Below are 21,568 nucleotides of genomic sequence, written 5' to 3' on the forward strand. Positions count from 1 at the left end.
TTAGCTTGTTTCTAAAGTGTAGTTGTTTATTTGGGCTTGTTTCCTAATACTGGTTAAACCACTGGTTCTCAAACATGTATGTAGCCTATTTGTCCATGGACCCCATCTGAAAATATTGTTGAAAATATTGATTTGTGTTAAAATGTTCAAAATATTTGTTTTTTAAATAGATCTACAAGGCAAGCTCACAACGCGCCGCGTCGGAACACGTTGTGAGCTTGTAGATCGGCTATTTTCAAATATCCGATGCATCATGCATGCATAATAGGTTTAAAGGGCTCATGTAGCCAATCGCTTCTTTTGGGCTCGTCTTTCATAGACTTTGTTGCTTATTCCTCTCGGAAAATCTGGCAACGCTGGTCCAGGGTCCACTGCAGCAGAATCGCAACCCACACAGACAGACGGCAACCACAGTACCTGTGACAACATCATTCACATCACAACAAACCGTGTCACGGAGGAATGGGGGGGCACCTAACGGCCAGCTTATTAACCGACTAGATCCCCAAGAGAAAGAAGCAGGCAAACGGATAACAGTCAAAGATGGTGTCCTGGATGATTTCGAGGATGGTTGTGTGAGTAATAATATGGATTGATTCATGCCACTGTCGCTTGCCGAAAAAAAGAGCCGATCTACAAACTAAAAACCGCGTTGGCTTGTAGAGCAGCTTCGTTTCGGCAAGCGACACCGTCGTACCGCCGAATATAAATAAGGCTTTAGCCAGAAACCATGGATCAACAAATGACCATCAGTAAAGCATGTGTGATATCACAACGGTCTCTCTATAGCAAAGTAATTTATATGACGAAAAAAAAATGCAATGATCTATTTTGCCCCTTTTTCTATTTTACAGCCTTATATAATAATAATTAACATTTTGTAGCAAGGCACTTGCTGCTAGCCCATGTTAGCTTCCTCTCACTAACCAGCCACCTGACAGATGGTGGGAAATGATAACACTTTAACCAACGAAATGTCTGTTAAACGAAAGACCGTTAAAACGTTAATTATTAGCCTTGGATCAAGACTATCATGGATGTATTTTATAGTCTGACTTTTACTTTCGTATCATAGATATGCAAATGTAAAACATTATAAAATACATCTGATCTATGATAGTCTTGATCCAAGGCTAGTTAATTATATAGTTCAACTGGCTGACAAAATGTAGCTTGATCAATGCCATATGTTACAGGGAGTAATAATGATGGCTGATGCTGGCTGAAGTCCACCACCATTCATTCACCAATCAAACCTCCATCACTGTGTTTTAATCGTTCTAGCTAGAGATATAAATCAATAAAATTGCTGCTGTTATGGACTGACACTACATTTCCCATAGAAAAATATGTTTGCTGTGATCATTTACGATATATCTATAGGCCTGACTGAGCGATTCCACCTGTACATACACATGCATCTAGCCCTGATACATGACAGTCATGGATGAACTTAAACCTGGTGTTTTCACTTTCTCCCTTTTTGGCCCGTACATCTACATAATCTTTCAGATTTCAAATATCAAGTGCTTACCCCATGGCCACGGATGTTGCAATTATGTACGGGCCCTCACAATTACCCGTATGTTCCGTATTGTTCAATAAAAAGCATTTTAATCCGAATGGTGGCCATTTTCTCCGTATTTTTGCCATATGGTTTCAGCTATGTGACCCTATCGGTTGGGAGGTGTATTGCACTCTGATACATGATAACTATGAGAAATTGGCTACCGACCAGATTAAAATGCTTTTTATTTAACAATACGGGAGATACGGGTACTTTTGAGGGCCCGTACATAATTGTAACATCCGTGGCCATGGGTTAAGCACTTTATATTATAAATCTGAACGTTTATGTAGATGTACGGGCCAAAAGGGGGGAAAGTGCAAACACCAGGTTGAAGTTCATCCATGACGGTTGCGACAGACGACCGTCCATGGCTAACAATGCATCTAGACAGCGTGGATGACTCAACTAAAGCCAGCTCCCAGATGCTATCATCCTGTGTTCCTCTTGTTGTGCAGCTGACTTGTGTTGAGGATCGATGTGTTTTAACGTTAGTACCACTTCATAGGGTTTTTATGTTGTCTGGTCTCGGTCTGTCTAGTGATGCTGTGAACTTGGCATTGGTTTTAAATGGGAGTTAAACCACAGCTTGGTGTTGGTAGTGCCTTAATTGTTATGTAAAGAAGGGGGGGAAATGTCTGCCTTTTAAGACACAGGTGCAGAATTGTGTTTATTGTGCCATTCTCTAATCAAATGTGCATGATGTACTGTAGTGATTATATAATCAGAGAGTAACATTTGTTAGCACTATATTCAGCTGGCTCTAGATGCTTCGCTGCACCACAGTGAGTCTCTACATGCAGACCATGATGCTGTAAATGTTGTACCCTACCAGCTAACTCATTATGTATAACATGCAACACAGGCAAAATCCTTATGCAGCTGCACAACAGACTTGTACAAACCAATCCACTCAGCATGTAGTACCTAACATTGCTAGGTTTGTATTACACCATGATTGATAATTATAAGTGAAGCTTGTTGCCATATATTTAACCTTTTTCGATCTGGTGTCCCTATTTTGGCCATTTCATTATAGGCCAGAATCTTCAAACGCATCACAATGTGTCGTGAGCTTGTAGACAAACCTATAAAGCTTGTTTAGTCTCATCTTAGTTCTCAGTAGCTGTGACTGAACAGTGTAACCTGAACCTGCCCAGTCCTCTGCATCATGGTGCTTAATGTCGCAGCGGGAGCATAGAGCGTTCTGGTGGTGAGTGAACCTGAGATTGGAACACAAAGGGACACAAGGCGTCTGCTACAGTTACCCAGAGGCCTGGCACTGCCACGCGGCCTCCGACAGCCTCCGCTTCACAGCGCAGGGCTGAGGGGCTCTGCACACTTGACTTGGCAGCTCACACGCATAGTAGGACACAGGAGCTAAATGCCCAGAAAAATGGATGGAATAGACACACACACACACACAAATGTGAGAAAAGGGTGACATGGAGACAGTTTCTTTGTTATTTGTAGGCCTGGTGCATTTTAGGACAAGACCTAGTCTAGGTGCAGGTTCAGAGAGACACACACACTGGTAACTCCCTGTGATCGTGGCAGAGCTGCTCTCTCTCAGCATTCAGCTTCCTGTCACATCAGCACAAATCACCACACAGTGACTGCGGACAAGACCAAATGCACACAACAAAGCTGTGTGTGTGTGTGTGTGTGTGTGTGTGTGTGTGTGTGTGTGTGTGTGTGTGTGTGTGTGTGTGTGTGTGTGTGTGTGTGTGTGTGTGTGTGTGTGTGTGTGTGTGTGTGTGTGTGTGTGTGTGTGTGTGTGTGTGTGTGTGTGGTATCTCCATGAGCCACATGCACCAGCACATGGTGACCTTTCTGCCTGTTGTGTTTTTCCAGTTTATCTGAGTGAGTGCAGTCAAACTCTGTCTCCTCCGTTTCCATTATTTTCCTCTTTCCTGGACGGAGTTATCACATCAGTCCAGGCTAATTGGAAAACCAGGGCTCTAAAACTTAAGGTTTTGTGTTTCAGTGAATATATTGTATTGTATATTACATACAAATAAGCTGCGCAATCTATGTCATAGAAGAAAAAAAAGATTCCACAAATAAAATCCACCTCATGTTTGTTGCAGTCATAGTTGGGGTAAATATGCATAATTCCCTTGATCGCAACCGATTTACAGCTCTCACTCATGCAGCACGCTAGGCATTCCTGTGTTTCATACTATTTTTTGGTTATAATAAATACACTGACCTATTCTTGTTATCTGATCAGCCAAGCTATCGATTAAAGTAGGGGTCTACAACATTTTTCAGGCCAAGCACCCCTTGGCTGAGAGAGAGATGAAGCAGTGACAAAAAGATCCTATCACACACATTTTTTGCAGCCCCCCTATTGTAACTCTGAGGACCCTCAGTTGAAGATTCATGGATTAAAGAATCAGCTTTTGATTCTGTATATAGGCTATTGCTATCAAAAGAAATGTGTTCTCAAAACTATTGATTGAGACTAACTAATATGTGTATTCACAATTTTAGCAAATCCCCTCCCCCCAATCCACTATTAACCTTTTTGTTTTTTCTTGAACCAAATAACATGATTGATTGCTAAATTGAAAAGATCCCAGTGTAATGTTTTGTCTGTCATATCCAAACACAGCGAAGTTCTTTGTAGTTATGTTGGAAAATGTAAAAAGTAAAATTTGGCTAAATCCACATGCATAGGGGGTAGAAATGTATTGATACAGGAACGAGTTTGAGGTTTTTCAACCCTGAGGTTTATCTCAGAGCCTCCACCTCTGACCCAGCCCTTCTCGTCTTTCCAGCCTCGCCTTCGGGACTCTCTACCCGGCCTACTCGTCCTACAAGGCTGTGAAAACGAAGAACGTGAAAGAATATGTGAGTACATAATTCCATAATGAACTGCCTTTTGTTACGCTCTTCATGAAAAAAACATCACATGGATGCACCTGGGACGTATCATCAGTGTTGTAGCCTGGGGTCAACAGGTGTTTTGGGTCTCGCAACATACACCCTTGCCCAGGTGACTCAGCCGGGGTTGATCAAGCCCCCGACTTACGTCCCAGGTAGCTACCCACGGTCAGTCCTCTTAGGGCAAGACAGTGCCACTCAATTTGCCTGTCCGGGGGAGAAGAGAGGCTCTGGCACGTGGAGGGGCTGGGCTCCACCTGCCCGAGCCTCTCTTCTATTTACTTGAATCCTTAAACTCATGCAATGTCGTTGGCCAAACAAAACATTTTAACGTTAAAACCGAATTGAGGTCGTCTGTCGTCTGTTCGCACAATGCATTGTGGGTATGAATCCGACCATAGTGATTCTCAACCTTTTTTTTCTCAGTTTCTTTTTTCACCAAGTCTGGGACCTCAATCTACACTATAAAATCCTCACTGTTAATTTAGCTCAGAGTTAAAGACCCGCAAGGGTCCTTTTTGGACCCCTAGTCAGTGGGCCCCGGACCCAAAGTTGTAGAACTAGTGTACAGGTTCAGGAGCCTCTAGCTTATTTTTTAGCGGCGCTAGCCGGATATTAGCCCTCTATACCTGGCTTTTGCGTCAACGTTCTGATTGGTCAGGCTCGCCAAGGTTCTGATTGGTCAGGTCCGTCAACGTTCTGATTGGTCAGGTCCGTCAACGTTCTGATTGGTCACTATTCATGACATCACTATGTTACTATTCATGACATCACTAATAGTGCCACAATAGTGACATCACTAATAGTGCCACTTCCAGTGGCACTATTTAGTGCCACTGGAAGCCTTGAAATAAATTTACAGAGATTTAATATTGTTTCTCTAGTAGAAACACATATCTATGACAAAATATATCGAAGGCGCCGCTACCTTCACACAGGTGTAATTTTTTTCTAGTAGGGCAAATAAAGGGCTGTAAATTATTTAGTCTGCAGACGTAACTTTAGATGAACACCCATGAACTCTAGCGGTGCCCTGGCTCCCAGTGTGATACCAGTGTCAGTGGAAATACTGTATAACACGAAAGGAAAAAGCAGCGCTAACTTGTTTCCGGATGGGACATGCACTTTTTTCTGTGGAAACCAGGATGCGACTCAGATCAACTCAGATTTTCAGTGTCTGTAACCCAAATTGACAAATATTTGGCCGCGGACCCCCATCTGAAAATATGTTGTGCCAGGGACCCCCAGAAGCAAAGATTTGTGTTAAAAATGTTCTCTAATGTTCAAGATTTTTGAAAAATTGCAGATCTACAAGCTTGTATATCTGCTATTTTTGAATAGCCAACGTATAATAGGTTAAAGTGGTTAAAATGATTGTGATGCTATGTTAACTACTTTTGCTGGGGACCCCCTGAACCCCCCCCCCCCCCCCCCTCAAGGATTCCACTAAACTGGACCTGAGCTGGCTCTGTACTTAATCTGCTCCAGATCTCTTCACCAAACATAGCCTCACAACGCATTGCGTTGTGAGGCGTTGAGGTCGGCTAATCTTTGGCTAATGTTCCCCACAGAATTTTAAATGGAGTCCTCCTTGCTTACCTCACTGCTGAGGAGAAAGAGTGGGAGAAAGGGCCACAGGAGGAGTGAGAGTCAGCATTTCTGGCCCTCGGCCTAGCTAACGGTCTCCTCCCAGTGGGTTACCATAGCAACCCCTTCTCAATACCTACTCCAGAGAGAGAGAGAGAGAGGGGCAGGCATGGTGGACGCCATTTTTAGAAGTGTTGCTTTCATGCCTCTTGATCCTCTGTTTCCTCCTCATTTGAAATGAGTCAAGTTATTCAACAGTGAATATTTATGCAACAGTGTGTTAATGCCACAGATATTCAGCGTGATTCACCCCCTGTCATCATACAATGTGCACTGCTGTCCTTCAAAAAGAAGAAAGAAAAAAAGACAAGATTTCACTGTGTGTGTGTGTGCGTGTGTATATATATATATATATATATATACACAGTACATTTATGTGTGTATACATACATTAGGTTTCAGATGTCATAAATTGTTTCCTTTGTTTCAGGGAGATTGAGGATTTAAAAATGCTGGAACATACTGTGTGTATGAACATGCATGCGGTTGGCCTCTGGGCTACATGTGCCTAAGCACGTGTACACTGGAGGCTGTGGTTTTGATGTGCTATAAATGTGATTCTCTCTCCCCTGTGTTTTGTCACGTGTGTGTGTGTGTGTTTGCAGGTGAAGTGGATGATGTACTGGATAGTGTTTGCTTTGTTCACCACAGCGGAGACGGTCACAGACCTGGTCCTCTCATGGTGAGTCTTCATCACAGCACCATAATAAAGTCCACTATGATTGTACCTGCATGGCTTCTTCTTTTTACTCTTCTCTTTTTCTTTTTTATGCAAGGTTTCCATTTTACTTTGAGCTGAAGATCGCCTTTGTCATCTGGCTGCTGTCTCCATACACTAAAGGCTCCAGTGTCCTTTACCGCAAGTTTGTCCATCCCACCCTGTCCAACAAGGAGAAGGTAAAAGTCCTGCATCCAACCATATGCTCCCTTCTCCCGTTACAAACCTCTTAACTGGTCGGTACATCCACAAGGGAATGTATTAGAAGTATTGCTTAAAAGGATAGTTCTACTCTGTGTGAAGTTTGCATGTTCTCCCCATGTCTCCTAGGGTAGTTAATACCCTCACAAAAACATGTAGTAATCCTGGTCGCTATACCGCCTCCCCCATGACAGCCGGGGCGCCTGATGGAGGGGAAGGGAACTGGTTGGAATAATGTGTTCCTTCCACGCGCTACGTCCTACCGGGGGAAACTCCCCCGTCAGGTGACAAGAAGGTCAGTTGGCTCTCATGCATTGAAGAAGGCATGAGCTTGGCCCTGGGCTTCCTAGGCTGGTGGGGGGAGTGTAGCGCCCAGGATCACTTAGAAAATTGGCACAGGTTAAAAAAAGGGTTCCAAAATGGTGGGATAAAAAATGTAATAAAAATTAAAAGGATAGTTCTGTTTATTACCTAACAAGACTCTCAAATTCAGTAGGATGCTCTCTGTGCAGCTTGAAGCTTTGTTGAACAGTGAGCATAGCTGAGCTTCGATCAATTGACAACTACGGGATCAAGTTGCAGATACTCTCAAAAGTAGGCAAATACACGTCAAAAATTCTCCAAACGTAACAAAACCACTGTAATTTATGTATTTATACTGAAGATGCAAGTCGGGAACAAAGAAAGTTACATGCTCCACCTGGTTCTAAGATACCTGTTGTGCATAGTCAAATTACCCGTTGTACCCATCTGTCTGTCCTTGTCCCTTTATGTCCATATATGGATGACACTGATGTCATCAATATATGCTCATACAGTACCGTATTTTCCGCACTATAAGGCGCATCTGAGTATAAGGCGCACCTTCAATAAATGTATTATTTTCATATATAGGGCGCACCGCATTATAAGGCGCATCCGCACTATAAGGCGCACTGACGGTGCGCCTTATAGTCCGGAAACCAAGGGAACCAATATTGATACATATATAAGGCGCATCGGATTATAAGGCGCATCCGCACTATAAGGCGCACTGACGGTGCGCCTTATAGTGCGGAAAATACGGTATATGGACATATTGGACCGGCAGTTCTGGACAACCACCTATCGCCCGGCCCGGCCGATCGATGAAGTCGATCGGCTGGGCGGTTCTCAAGATACCTGAAGGACAGATACACTCACACCCACAGCGGACACACACACACACACACACACACACACACACACACACACACACACACACACACACACAGACACACAGCAATGTGTGTATTTTATAGTTAGATAATATCACTATTTTCAATACTGGTATAGACATGTTATTCTATCAAATAGCCATGGCTCATGAATACAAATGTGTATTTTGATAAATATAGTTCCAAACTATAATGTAATTGTTGTTTTATGTACTTGAAAACATCTGTTTAATACTGTGTACTCTTTAGCCTAGCATTAACAATATTTAAAGTCCCCCACCCACCACTCAAAAACATTTATTTTTAACTCCTCTAACAGGCGTGAGGTCTGTGATATTAGCATATCTAAATATTCCTAGATCCAGAAATTCTCAATGAGGGTGAACAAGTACATATGCTTCCAGTCCCATTTCAGATTTCATTCTTTTCTTTTTAAACTTTCTTTGTGGAAAAATGGTCTATTAACCTACTTTTGAGAGGAGCTTCTACTTGATCCCATAGGCAAACAAATGTAATAAAGCTGAGCTAAGCTCACCATTCAATATACCTTCAAACTGCATGCAGAGACAAAAGCTGACTCTGTGTAGGAAGGAAAACTAGGACAATTCCTTCTTTGACCATTTCTCCTCCAGGACACAACCATTTTAGTTTTTAATCTTGTTCATGAGCCTGTAATGCATGTCACTCTCCTCTCTACGCCTCCCCATCCTCTCTCTAGCCATTTTCACATATAAACTCCAGATAATATGGTCAGGACATTGTCTGGAGTTGCCCTTTCACATATGTAGCACACGACAGGACACTGTCCGTGGCATACCTGTTCTCAAATACTGGAAACACTCTGTTTGGGTGGTGGTGCGTGGGTAGAGGCACTCTTTCGCTCCTCCCACTTAACACGAGGGAGAGATAATGAAATGCTTTTTTAAAAAAAAATATTTCCTTCCACAGAACAGATGTGAAAATAAAATGTGAATTCAGTCTCCCGTAAACTCACCCATGCACAACAACCCACTACAAGTAGAGATGTCCAATAATATCGGTAATAAGTTCCTCACGGAGGCTCCATCTCTTCTCATTAATAGAAACGGCATCAACATGCCCATGTGCTCGCTTTGAATTCCCTGCACAGTGACCCGGTCCATTCACACATTGAGCTGATGAGGCTCAATCGGACATTACACTGACTTAGTACTAGGCAGCTGGAAGCGTCAGGTCCGTGCCATGTTGTTGGGTCCTACTGAGTTGGACATTTGTGTTCTCTCGTATAGCCCCATTGGTTAATATCTAGGTAATTTAAAAGTTGCAGTGCATGTGTGAAGAAGGCAGCCTAGTCTGTCCAAAACGTTGGTGTGTTTCCAGTCTCTTTGTCCACAATAAACTATTGGCATCGGCAGCTACGAGTGCGCGGCTATACTCCTTTATTCTTTGGAAACGGATTTAACCATTCCTCCTCCAGGCCACAACCAGATAGTTTTTAATCTTGTTCAGGACAGGTGTATGTGTATGTCACACTCTCTACATCTCCCTGTCCTCTGTTTGTTTGTTTGTCTGTCTGTCTGTCTGTCTGAATCATATCAAACAATGACCTCCTCTTCTACCATTTGTCCCAGTACTGTTTTCTCCATCTTTGTTTTGTTTACTTAATTCTGTTGTTCTTCCGGCCTGCAGGAGATCGATGAGTACATAACGCAGGCCAAAGACAGGAGTTATGAGACCATGATGACATTTGGGAAGCGGGGTCTCAACCTGGCTGCCACCGCTGCCGTCACTGCAGCCTCCAAGGTATGTAGAAGATGTTTTAGTTGTGTCTAAGAAGCTACTATGAGCCACTCTGTAGATCTGTGCTGCCTAGGTACATCTCACGTTTTAACATGATTATAAATGTATTCAATTAAAATACATGGCAGACTTTGTAATTATTACCGATAATTTGTTGGGTGAGAGTTGTAATGTAATGGTTCTTAAAGGACAACTTTGTTTTTTTACAACCAATGTTTATGTTTTAGATTGTAATTAAAGTAAATAAAAGATGAGTGTTAAAAATTTTAAATGTACTGCTCTCTATAGTTTTAGCAATTTTCTCAATCTTTTTTACAGTGTTTTCGCAGTGGGCGGGGGCATTCTGTCCGGTGGCTAAATATGTATTTTTTTAACACATTAACCCGGCGTTTTCTTTATTATTATTTACAGTAGCTCTTCTAGCCCCCAATAACTCACATCTGGCCATCTCAGACAGCCGGACCTTTTTTATTGTGTAAAAAAGGCATATTTAGCCACCGGACAGAATGCCCCCGCCCACTGTAAAAAATATCGCAAAAAATGCTAAAACTATAGAAAGCAGTAAATGAAAAAAAAATTACACTCATCATTTATTTACTTTAATTACAAGCTAAAATATAAACCTTGGTTGTAAAAAACCAAAGTTGTCCTTTAAGGTTGAGCATAAATAAATAAAATGTCAATTTAACCCTTTTATTTAAATTGTGCACCTATTTAACAATATATGACTAAACAACTAAATATATATATAGTATATATAAAAATCATCTTATATCAAAATCAAATCATTTTTTCTTCCTGCAAAAAACAAAATATGTGTGCTTATGTAGGTTGGATCCAACCAATTTCAACCAATAATATGACATTCACCCATCAGTTAATCTTCAACTTTAAATTGTAATTCTCCATGTTTGTTATGACATGCCCACTTTTCAACGTTCAAATTCACCCTTTGTCAAATTCCAACCGTGGTCTCGTCTCACCCCTCTTCCTCGCTGTTGCTGTTGTAAGGTTGGACAAGAATCCTCTCCTCCATCCCCTATCATTGATCGTTTTTCAGTTGCCTCATATTGATTAATTAATTAATGTATTCAATTATTATTTTAAACTTGGTCTTCTTAGTAAAAAGGAGCATCTCGAGGGCAATATAGTGAGTGGGCGTAACGTGTTTGTTTGTTGTTCTCCCAAAATGTTATAATTTTCTCATGTTTAACTCGGCATAAATAACCACTGCTGTGCAGACAGATCCTGCTGGTTGGTCAATCAGGGACCAATCAGAAGGCTGACAATGGGTGGATTCCTCCCCACATTATGTACCGCCTGCCTATCCTGTTTCACTTAGAAATGCGTCATGATACGGAAGTTAGATACTCTAAAAATGCCGTTTCATCTGCAGCACTAGTTGTGTAGATAGATAGATCGATAGACCTTGATCCCGCAGCGAAGATTCAGTTACACAGGGCAGATACAGAAGAAAAAAATAGATACAGTTATGGGTAGCAATAAGATACTAATAGTATAATGATAAAAGATGCAGTATCAATACAGTATCAACAACATTCTGTATAGTGGGGTGAAAATACAGTATCGGTAAATTATTGCCGATAGACGTTTTAAATAGACGTTAGGACAGCAATGAATGCAGACAACCCCCAAAGACCAAGAGCAAAAACGGTATCAATATAGTATCATTACAAATGCAGTATCAGTACAGTATTGTTGTCAGAATGGACATTAGGACAGCAATGAATCTAGACAACCCCCAAAGACCAAGAGCAAAAACTGTATTATTACAAATACAGTATCAGTACAGTATCGTCGTCAGAATGGACATTAGGACAGCAACAAATGCAGACAACCCCCAAATTAGACCAGGAGCAAAAATAAAACCCACCTGAGTTATTAGTCAATAGACTGAGTGGTCCATAGACTAATAACTAATAGATAATTACTTAATATAACTGTGCAAGTTCTCTCTTACGTTAGGGTGCATAGTATATACTAAACAATACATTGATACTAGTTCGTTTGGTACCAGTGCTGAGTCTTTGTTTGGTTGCACCACAGAGATGTGGTGGTCTTCCTATGAAAGATTCATCTTAGTTACCCTGACCACACTAACCAAAATATTATGACGGAACATGATTTTTCACTTTCCGTGGGCCATCAGTGAAAATCTGTGTTTATTACCGTGTTGTCAAATGACATGAACAGAGCAATGGGAACGCCTGGTTGAAAGTGGTCTGTATGACATTTTCACGCGTTGTGAGCTTGTAGATCGGCTATTTTCAAATAGCCAAAGTTTTAAATAGGGCTGAAGTGGTTAATGTATGTTTTGTAATAATAATTCAAATCTACAAAGTAACTAGTAACTAAAGTTTTCTAATAATTGTAGTGGAGTAAAAGTTCAATATTTGCCTCTGAGATGTAGTGGAGTAGAAGTAAAAGTATTGTAAATACTTAAGTAAAGTAAAGTTCCTCAAAATTGTACTTAAGTACAGTACTTGAGTAAATGTAATTAGTTACTATCCACCACTGCTCAGGACATCCCTAATTACGGCCACAGCAGTGAATTGCTCCAGAGCAAGGAATAGATGGCTCTCCATTTGTATGGTCCCTAAGTCCCTAAGGCCAGGTACACACTGCAGGACATTAGGTCCGATATTGCTGTCGCCGACCTTTTTTGGCGCTCGCCGACAAAACCTCCCGATCTGACGCAGATCGGCCTTTGATCGGCGAGATAATGCTCGCTGTGTGTGAAAGGCTCCGCGACACGATGTGGCCTCGATTATCCACTCTGCGACGGTTTTCCGACGGTTTTCAGATAACTAAACTGTTAGATATTCAGATGCGTCCCAGACAAGACAGAAGACAATATCATACAATATGAAAGGATCTGCGACCAACTTGCGAGGAGATGCACGCTACAGCCAATGAGAGCACATTACAGCCACCGTGGCTATGGAAGGTCTGTGGACCTGACCACAACAAACACATCCCCCGCATAGTTACCGTCCAGTCCTGTATTAAGTTAAACATTATTATAAAACAGAATGAGAGTGAGCGAGCGTGCTCAAAGGGGGCCGGGGCTGTTTATTTGAGACTATTGCACAGAGAGAGAGAAAGACAGACACAGGGAGCGAGCGATCTCTGTGTGTGTGTGTGTGTGTGTGTGTGTGTGTGTGTGTGTGTGTCTTTGTCTGTGAGTGAGTGTTGCCAGATTTTGCGAGAGAAATAAGCAACCAGGTTTGTGAAAACAAGCCCAACAAAAGCGACAATGAGCACTTTAAGCCTATATACAAATACATTGGATACTTGAAAATAGACGATCTACAAGCTCACGTTGTAGATAGGCTATTTTTAAAGAAGAAATGTTGTGGGGGGGGGGGGAATATTTACAAAATCCACACAGATCTTGAATGGGGGTCTATGTGTTGTGTTTGTGTATGTTTTCAGAAGGGGGAGGTCTGCGCCTCTGTGGACAATTAATTATTATTATTAATTTGGGGGTCCTTGCCATGAAAATGTTTGAGAACAACTGGTTCAAACAACATTAGGAAACAAGGCCAAAAAAGCAACTACACTTTCAAGCAACTTTACAGAAAAACAATCCCAAAGTCGCTTATGATAAGCGGACATGGCAACTCTGAGAGAGAGAGAGAGAGAGAGAGAGAGAGAGAGAGGCATATCACGGGATACGTTGATTAAAATGAATAGGAATAAACACAAATGTACTGTATGTATTGGGTCTGACTCTGGAGATAGCATCCTAGTGAACTATCCTACAGTGTTTCAGCCCTTGTCGGGGATCAATCGTGTTGTGAAGACCACAACGATATTATGACAGCCGATTTCAAGAAATAAACTCCTGCAATGTGTTCTGCTTAACGATCAGATGACTCCCCGAGCACTTTAAGGTCCTGCAGTGTGTACCTGCCTTAAGTGAGTTGAGTTGACTGTGTTTGTGTGATGTCCAGGGGCAAGGCGTTCTGTCAGACAAGCTGCGTAGCTTCAGCATGCAGGACCTGACTCTGATCAATGCTGAGGATGAGCTGCTCCTTCGCTCCTCGGACCCTCGCATGAGGCGGGACCCCATGGAGGACATGGGCTCAGGGTCCAGCACTCTGCCCCGTGCCAAGACCACCACACGGCAAAGTAAGACCATATGCACACACACACACACACACACACACACACACACACACACACACACACACACACACACACACACACACACACACACACACACACACACACACACACACACACACACACACACACACACACACACACACACACAGAAGAGCAGAGTGATGCATTACACAAAATGGGACACTATGTACTCCACACAGACCTCCACACAGACCACACTCCTCACTGTGTATAGTACACCTCATTCAAATTTAATTAAACCATCATACCAGTGGTCTGGCTGGCATGTTTAATGCCACAATACTGACAACCATTTTCCAAAGAATACCATTTGTATGATTTTCCAAGGATTATGCTTCATTGGATTACGTTCATTTCAGTACGATACGAACATCACTTGAAACTTGCTTGTAAATTCAACATTGTGAACTTCATGACCCCTTCCTTTAAAGTTTCTGAATGTTTTGAAAAATGTTGCCTATAATGGCATGCCAAAGATGGGGACGCCAGGTTGAAAGTGGCTGAACGGTGTGTTCATCCAACCAGAGAGCAGTATCAGTCAGCAGCCTGTCTATTGTCTGCCCAGCTCTTATCAGAGAACGGCTGCAGCAGCAGCTAGCGCTGGGTGGAGTCATGTGATTTACAGCTTTGCAGGATGCCAGGAAGGAAAGTCGTGAAAGAAGAGGAGAGGGAGGCAGGGAGGGGTGTGTGTGGGGCATGGCATGTGATCCCAGTGGAGGAGGATTCTTTGTCTCTGATACGCACACTTCTGTCTGGCTGTGTGGGCGAGCTCGGAACTGAATTCAGAAGGAAAGGAGACAGAGAGAGAGTTGTGGAGAGTTACAGCATGAGGGACAGTTCATTTGCTGGCAGGAAAGAGTGTCAAATCATGATGTTTCAAAGAAATGTCGTTGACTGAAATGAGGGAGATCACATCATATTGAGGCAAAGCTTTGACTGGCTGAGAGGTTGATCCCATGTTTTAAATGGGTATCTTAACCCATTCAATCCGGGAACGCATCTGTGTCATTTTATAACCATAGCTATAACCATTATTTTTATACTTTGGCTATTCAAAAGTAGCAGATATACAAGCTCATAGCGTGGCACAGAGTGCCACACTACAAGCTTGTAGATCTGCTATTTTTTGTAAATCTTGAACATTTTAGCAAATCTTTGAATATATAAAAAAAAAAAAATAATAAGTGAACATTTGTAAAATATTTGTATATCTGCTATTTTTGAATAGCCAAAGAAATCTTAAAATGACACAGACCCGTTCCCGGTCTTAATGGGTTAACACATTGAACGCCAGAGGTTAATCTCATAATGTACTCACCAGTGCCAAGGTTTTATTGTTGTTTTTTTCATGTCGCCATAGACCCCGCTAAATCCGGTAAAAACGTGCGTTCATTGGGTTCTACACACACAGGGGATCTGTGTGCGACGAGCAGAAAAGACCGCATCTCTTTACGTTCCGCCATCTTGAAGCTACAGGGGTGAACGCTAGACCGTGCGATGCGAGGAGAAAAACTACACCGGAGATAATCGACTTAGAAACCGGATCCCAGACAGAAAGTGGGTGTGATCGAAAAAAACGGAAACCGGATATTTCTGTTTCCGGTAATGAAACCGGAACCGGAAGGGGATAAAAAAATTCCGGAAAGTGAACCGCAACATTTCATTACGGATTTTCATAATAGCGGAGGTTCGCGTAGGTCTACGCGACTGGCACGCTGCGGCTTTAAATAGGTTCGCGTAGATCTACGCGACTGGCAGCCAATGTGTTAAAAGAGACTTGAAAATACACACGCATCCCAGTGGGCACAGGACATCTGGAAGATGTCATTTTTGTTGGTTGACTGACGTTGTGATGGGATATCAACGTCAAAATGATGTTTTCCAGACATCTGTGCCCACTGGAATGGTTGTGAAAAATAAATTGATCGTGATGTTTTGTCTTTTTTTTTTGTTCGGTAATACATCTTATAATCCCGTAAGGCAGTGGTCTTCAACAGGGGGTCCGGGACCCTTAGGGGTTCCTCAGAGTTACTACAGAGGGGCCGCCAAACCTTTGTGTGATTTTTTTTTACATTAACCACTTGAACATTAACCACATCCCTATTCTGAGGAGAACTTTAGCCGAAAATAATCGATCTACAAGCTACAGAGTGAAGTACAGAGTGAAAGGTCAAGTTTAATAAGTATTGACGATTTAAGTGGTTCAATGTCTGAAAATGCACATTAACATGAATCCAACACTGATGATAGTGCTGTCAAACTAATCTATGAAGCTATGAAAAACGTTGAAGACCCCTGCCGTGAGGGATGGGTTAGAAACAAAAAAATAATTGAAGAATAATTATTATTCTCTCACACAGACACTGAGCCACTGTTGGCATATTTCTCTGACTGAACTCTTTAACGACTGCCCAGTAACATGTTGGTCTAAAATCCACAGCGCGCTCTTTTTCCTCCGCATCCACAATCCCTGCCGATGACGCATCATCCCAGCACAGCTCCGACCAATCAGACGCCAGGACTGAGCACTCAGACGAGGATGTCGTGGAGAAGGTGCCCATTAAGCGCACTGCCAGCGTCAAGGCGACCAAGAAACCTGCAGCTGCTAAGACAGAGGTACACACACACACACACACACACACACACACACACACACACACACACACACACACACACACACACACACACACACACACACACACACACACACACACACACACACACACACACACACACATGCAGTGTGCCTGACTACTATATCCATCAGGGATACTCCTGTGGGAGAGATGCTATGATGATGAAAGTGTTATGTAACACAGAGCTGTGTACTGTTCATCACACCATAGCTAAGAACATCAGTAGCAGCTGTGTGTCAGGGCTCTGTGTGTGTATCGTGTTTTCTCTACACACATTACTAAACTTTTGTTGCACTGTTGCTTGCAATATGGCAAATGGTGCTTTTCAATAGTGCTGTTCTCCAGTGCACTTTGCAATGTGCATTCACCCATTCACACACTGACGGCGGAGGATACCATGCAAGGCACAGTTAGAGGTTTGAGCGTCTTGTTCAAGGACATAAAACTGCAACATACTGCATGTCGTCACCGTTTGGCAGAAACCTTGGTATCCCCGTATTTCAACTTGTTATGTTTAAACAAAAAAGTATGCCCTGCCTTGTTGTAAAAGAGTGTCATTCAAAAGTAGTGAAAATAGGGGATGTTGTTGAGAGAGACTTAAGAATAATATTCTGCGTCCTGATGATTTTTTCTTCTTTTTTTCTCTCTCTCAATCACCCTGTTCTTCCTCTCTTGTCCTGCAGACTCAAACCAAGACGGTGAAGAAACAGACAAAGAAGAAACCTACAGCTAACGCAGAGACGCCTTGAATCCTCTGGTCTACACTGTCTTCAACACACACACGCACACACACACACACACACACACACACACACACACACACACACACACACACACACACACACACACACACACACACACACACACACACACACACACACACACACACACACACACACACACAAAGGTTATCCAAGTTGCCCACAGAAAATAACGTACACATAGACATGCACGCACACTAAGCACATGTCGAGATTGTCACTTTTTTGTGTGCGGAGAGGAGGCAGGTATGGCCTCATGGCATCAACAGTTATTTTATTTTTCTCTTACTTTTTATTTTACTTTAAGACAACGACAGTGATTGAATCAGCTGATTATTTGATAGCTCAGCTCTTCAGTCTGACATGCTGTTGTTTTCTGTAGACCATCGATGACGTTCTGCTCAGTAGAACATGCAGCCTCCCGTTCATTAGCTCACAATCCACTGATGCTAGTGCTATCATGGTAGGGAATTTATTTATTTGTGTTCTTAAATAGAAAACACACGTGAGTAATCTGTGGGCTTTGTTAAAAAAAAATCACCTTGGCTAACCTTCCCAGTCTTTCAAAGATTTGTTTTTACTTGAATCCTTGGCAGACTATTTTAACCAAATTTAAACTGAAAAGGGGAAGAGAAGCCTCTTTTTTTCTTCGTACTGAGCAGGTGGCAAAGGTTGGCAACTCCTCATCTAGGTTCTCTGAAGAGCAGTGGAGCTATGGACATCTGGAGATGTTCATCTGTAATGTCATTACCAAGGCAATTAGCTAGAAGTGTGTTATGGTGAATTCTCTATTCCTGGACTAGAGGTGGGCTGCAGACTCAAACATTTAGTCACGAGCTGACAGAGACCTGTTTGTTTCCTCTCCAAGCCCACGCCCTTACAACAGTACTGCACAGGCATGCGTTTGTGTGTGTGTGTGTGTGTGTGTGCGTGTGTGTGTGCGCGTGACTGTGCGCACACTCAACTCCTACCACGATCAGCAACCACTGGGTCTTACACTGTTGTGTATATATCGGCCTAATGGTCGAATCACTTGTTTTCAGTGCTTTACTTTTAAACTGACTGACACTGGACATGGACAGCGGTTCAGAAATGTTGGTCTACTGTTTCCCTGTCATGTTGGAGGGATGCTAGCATAGTCTTGTTTTAAGGGTAATTCAGACTTTTCTCTGCTACGTCCTGATGCTCTGTCATACAATAGTGTCACACGCTGAAAATAGCAGACCTACAAGCTCATGACGCGATGCATTGCAGGTCTGCTATTTTCAGCACGCTACGCCGTCAGGCTTAAAGCGGCTTTAAGAACCTCTGAAGACCCTGGCCTCTCGGATCAAATCTCATCTTTAGGTGATCTCTCTCTGACAGACCTTTTTCCTATGAAGTCACAGTACAATGGGAGTTTAGCTATCCGTCCTCTAAAGTAGACAGCTGGCATAGGTTGCAATATCCATGTTTAAGTTCCACTGTTTGAACTAAATTCTCGAGCTGATCAGGTTATATCACATAGCCTATAAATGATGAAAATGATGGCGTCACAGTAGCATATCATCGTATCCTCGCTGTCAGGTTGAAACCTTGTATGTCCAAAAGCGTTACTTTTCAGGAAATGGAAAAAGGAGCCTGTGTTCCAATGGATCCTTTTCATTGATTTAAATATTTATAGAACCAACAGACAGCCCAACCCCTTTCAACCTGGTGTCTATATTCTGAGCTTATCATTATGGGTTTCAAAACATGTTCAAAATCTTTCAAAAATTGTGAAAACACATCTACATCTACAACCTGACAATTGACATAATGACAATGTTGTGCAATAGTAGTGAAAATAGCCAAAGTATTACAAAAAATTACATTTTATTTTATATTCATTTAATTTATGGAAAACACACAAAAAGATGAAATATGGAGATACAAGTGTTCTGCCTGACAGCGAGCAATATCCTGTCAATCCTCTCACTACATTAATGGTGTGTAGTTTGTGTCACAGTAGAGACATGTTGGACCATATATCCAATGCTCTGTAATGACTTGGAAAACACTGTACAGTGGTTCTCAAACTTACATTTCTAGGACCCCCAGTTAGGTATGCATTACGGTTATGGGCTCCCATAACTCAGAGTTAAAGGCCTGTAAGGGACCATTCTGTTCCTAAATATCAAGAATTTAGTTGGGGACTCCCTCAGGGACAGCTGGGGATCCCACTTTAAGAACTATTGCTTTAATACAATGCCTCCTTACACACAGATCTTGGAAGTCGGGATAGGCTTAAAGCAAACAATATGGAAATGGCTTGACCAAAGCGTGTGTCAGGATACTTAAAGAAGACATTTGCATATACCATTCTGTTGAAGTGATTTTAGGAGTTTGGCTAGGATGAGTGGATTTCAGAACAGATTGAATCTTCTTTTGGTGGTGGTTTGGTTCTCTTGGGGCCATGCTATTTTATTCGACAGGGTTTATTTTGAGTGTGGTGTTTGGAAGAATGACACTACAGCACTGTTACTGCTGTTGACAGTGCAACGGTAGTTTTAACCAGTAGGGGGAGACATACCCCACAACTGTTTGCAAAGTTACTCACCAAATGTAGACGGTATGTAAATAGTAAACATGACTGTATAAATGAGCTTACTTGCCTTAGTCACACATTTGGAAGACTTACATTTAACTTTTGTCCGTATTTGTTTTGACTCTTATCTGAAATTCTTGACAAACCACTTTCATCTCAAATGGGAGGAAGCTGGGGACTTCAGATGTGAGAAGCTGTTTTGCTTTTAATTGAATCACCTCATGTCTATATTTTAAATTGCCTCTCTTCACCTCAAACTTTAACAGTTTTCATGTATGACAAACATTCAAGTAAAAGCTGGAGAATACTTGGTTGAGGTTAAACCCTGTTTATGAAACAGTCAATGGGTTAAACTCAAGTTCAGCCTGGCTTTGACTTTGTAGATTTCCCTGGTTAACCAAGGTTGGTTGTACATTCTATGAAGAATGAAAGGAACTTTTCCAGACATGTTATATTTTGCCAAATGTTGCACTGAGAAAGGAAAACTTGGTACAACTGGTGTGGAACTTGAATCTGCTATTTTGTTGTTCTGACACCAATTGATTTATATTAATTTCCCTTGAGCATATTTATTGTTTATTTTCTGTGTTTTAGAGTCAGTATTATTCTGTACAGGGGACTTTCATGTGAGATTATTCAACATTATATTGTTTGTGCCAATTCTCTATACTCCACTGTAATAAACAATACAATGTTTGTGTGCTGGGACAATGACATCTAACTTGGTCATGTACCAGTGATACTTAATATTAATAAAGACAAATAAAACAGTAATTTGCCTCCCATTGTGACATTTTTAAATAAAGTATTTTAAAATTAAAATGGAGAAGAGGCCATGGATTGTTATTAAATATTGACGATGATACTGACCATGACTAACCATGATATTGACATAAAACTTACATGACACTGACCATGTTATAATTGTGATTGGTTAGGGGATGAACCAATCGCCAAAGACTCTGTCTATGGCAACGCCGATATCAGAGGATGGCTGCTAACATACTATTTAGTATGCCAAATAACTTTTTAGTATGTCCGAAAGGTTAGTAGCTAAATAGTATGTGAGATGCATATTACATACTAGTACTACATTCATGTCATTTCAATTGCCTGAACGTAGTATGCTTACTATATTATAGTATGCATACTATCAGACCATCTTAATTACCTGAATGTAGTATGCATGATACTACATACAAGTAATACTACATACTAGCTAGCATGCATACTACATTTAGGAGGAGCCCATGGTCAAGACAGACAATTATGTAAACAATGAAAAAAAAGGGATTGTTTTATTTATTGTTTATTCAACATTTCATTATTCCACAGCTTTCCTGTATATTATCATAATCTTATGAATAACACCGGTTACCAATTGACACAAGTTGTGTGTAACCAGAATTTACCACTTGAAACTTGTTGCTTCTAC

General features: G+C 41.7%; 2 protein-coding genes across 3 annotated transcripts in view; one reads left to right on the plus strand and one right to left on the minus strand.

The window, feature by feature from the left end:
* Positions 1–21,568, minus strand: part of LOC311033760 (hepatitis A virus cellular receptor 1 homolog) — a 487,428-nt gene that overhangs the window by 251,957 nt on the left and 213,903 nt on the right. The gene's annotated exons all lie outside the window — the stretch shown is intronic.
* reep2 (receptor accessory protein 2) lies at positions 392–20,896 on the plus strand. Its single transcript, XM_084041403.1, has 8 exons — positions 392–575; positions 4,351–4,423; positions 6,709–6,785; positions 6,880–7,000; positions 9,887–10,000; positions 13,975–14,152; positions 16,611–16,786; positions 17,490–20,896. Exons 1-8 carry the CDS (start codon positions 544–546, stop codon positions 17,553–17,555), a joined length of 837 nt encoding a protein of 278 aa, XP_083897529.1. The 5' UTR covers positions 392–543; the 3' UTR covers positions 17,556–20,896.

Source organism: Gymnoscopelus microlampas, assembly GCF_963454915.1.
Source record: "Gymnoscopelus microlampas genome assembly, chromosome: 18".
Classification (NCBI taxonomy): Eukaryota; Metazoa; Chordata; class Actinopteri; order Myctophiformes; family Myctophidae; genus Gymnoscopelus; species Gymnoscopelus microlampas.

Excerpts from the sequence above, each read along its gene's own strand:
- reep2 (XM_084041403.1), top strand. The coding sequence starts at position 544 with ATGGTGTCCTGGATGATTTCGAGGATGGTTGT. Across the intron at positions 576-4,350 it reads ATGATTTCGAGGATGGTTGT|CCTCGCCTTCGGGACTCTCT; the intron begins GTGAGTAATAAT and ends TCGTCTTTCCAG. Across the intron at positions 4,424-6,708 it reads CGAAGAACGTGAAAGAATAT|GTGAAGTGGATGATGTACTG; the intron begins GTGAGTACATAA and ends GTGTGTTTGCAG.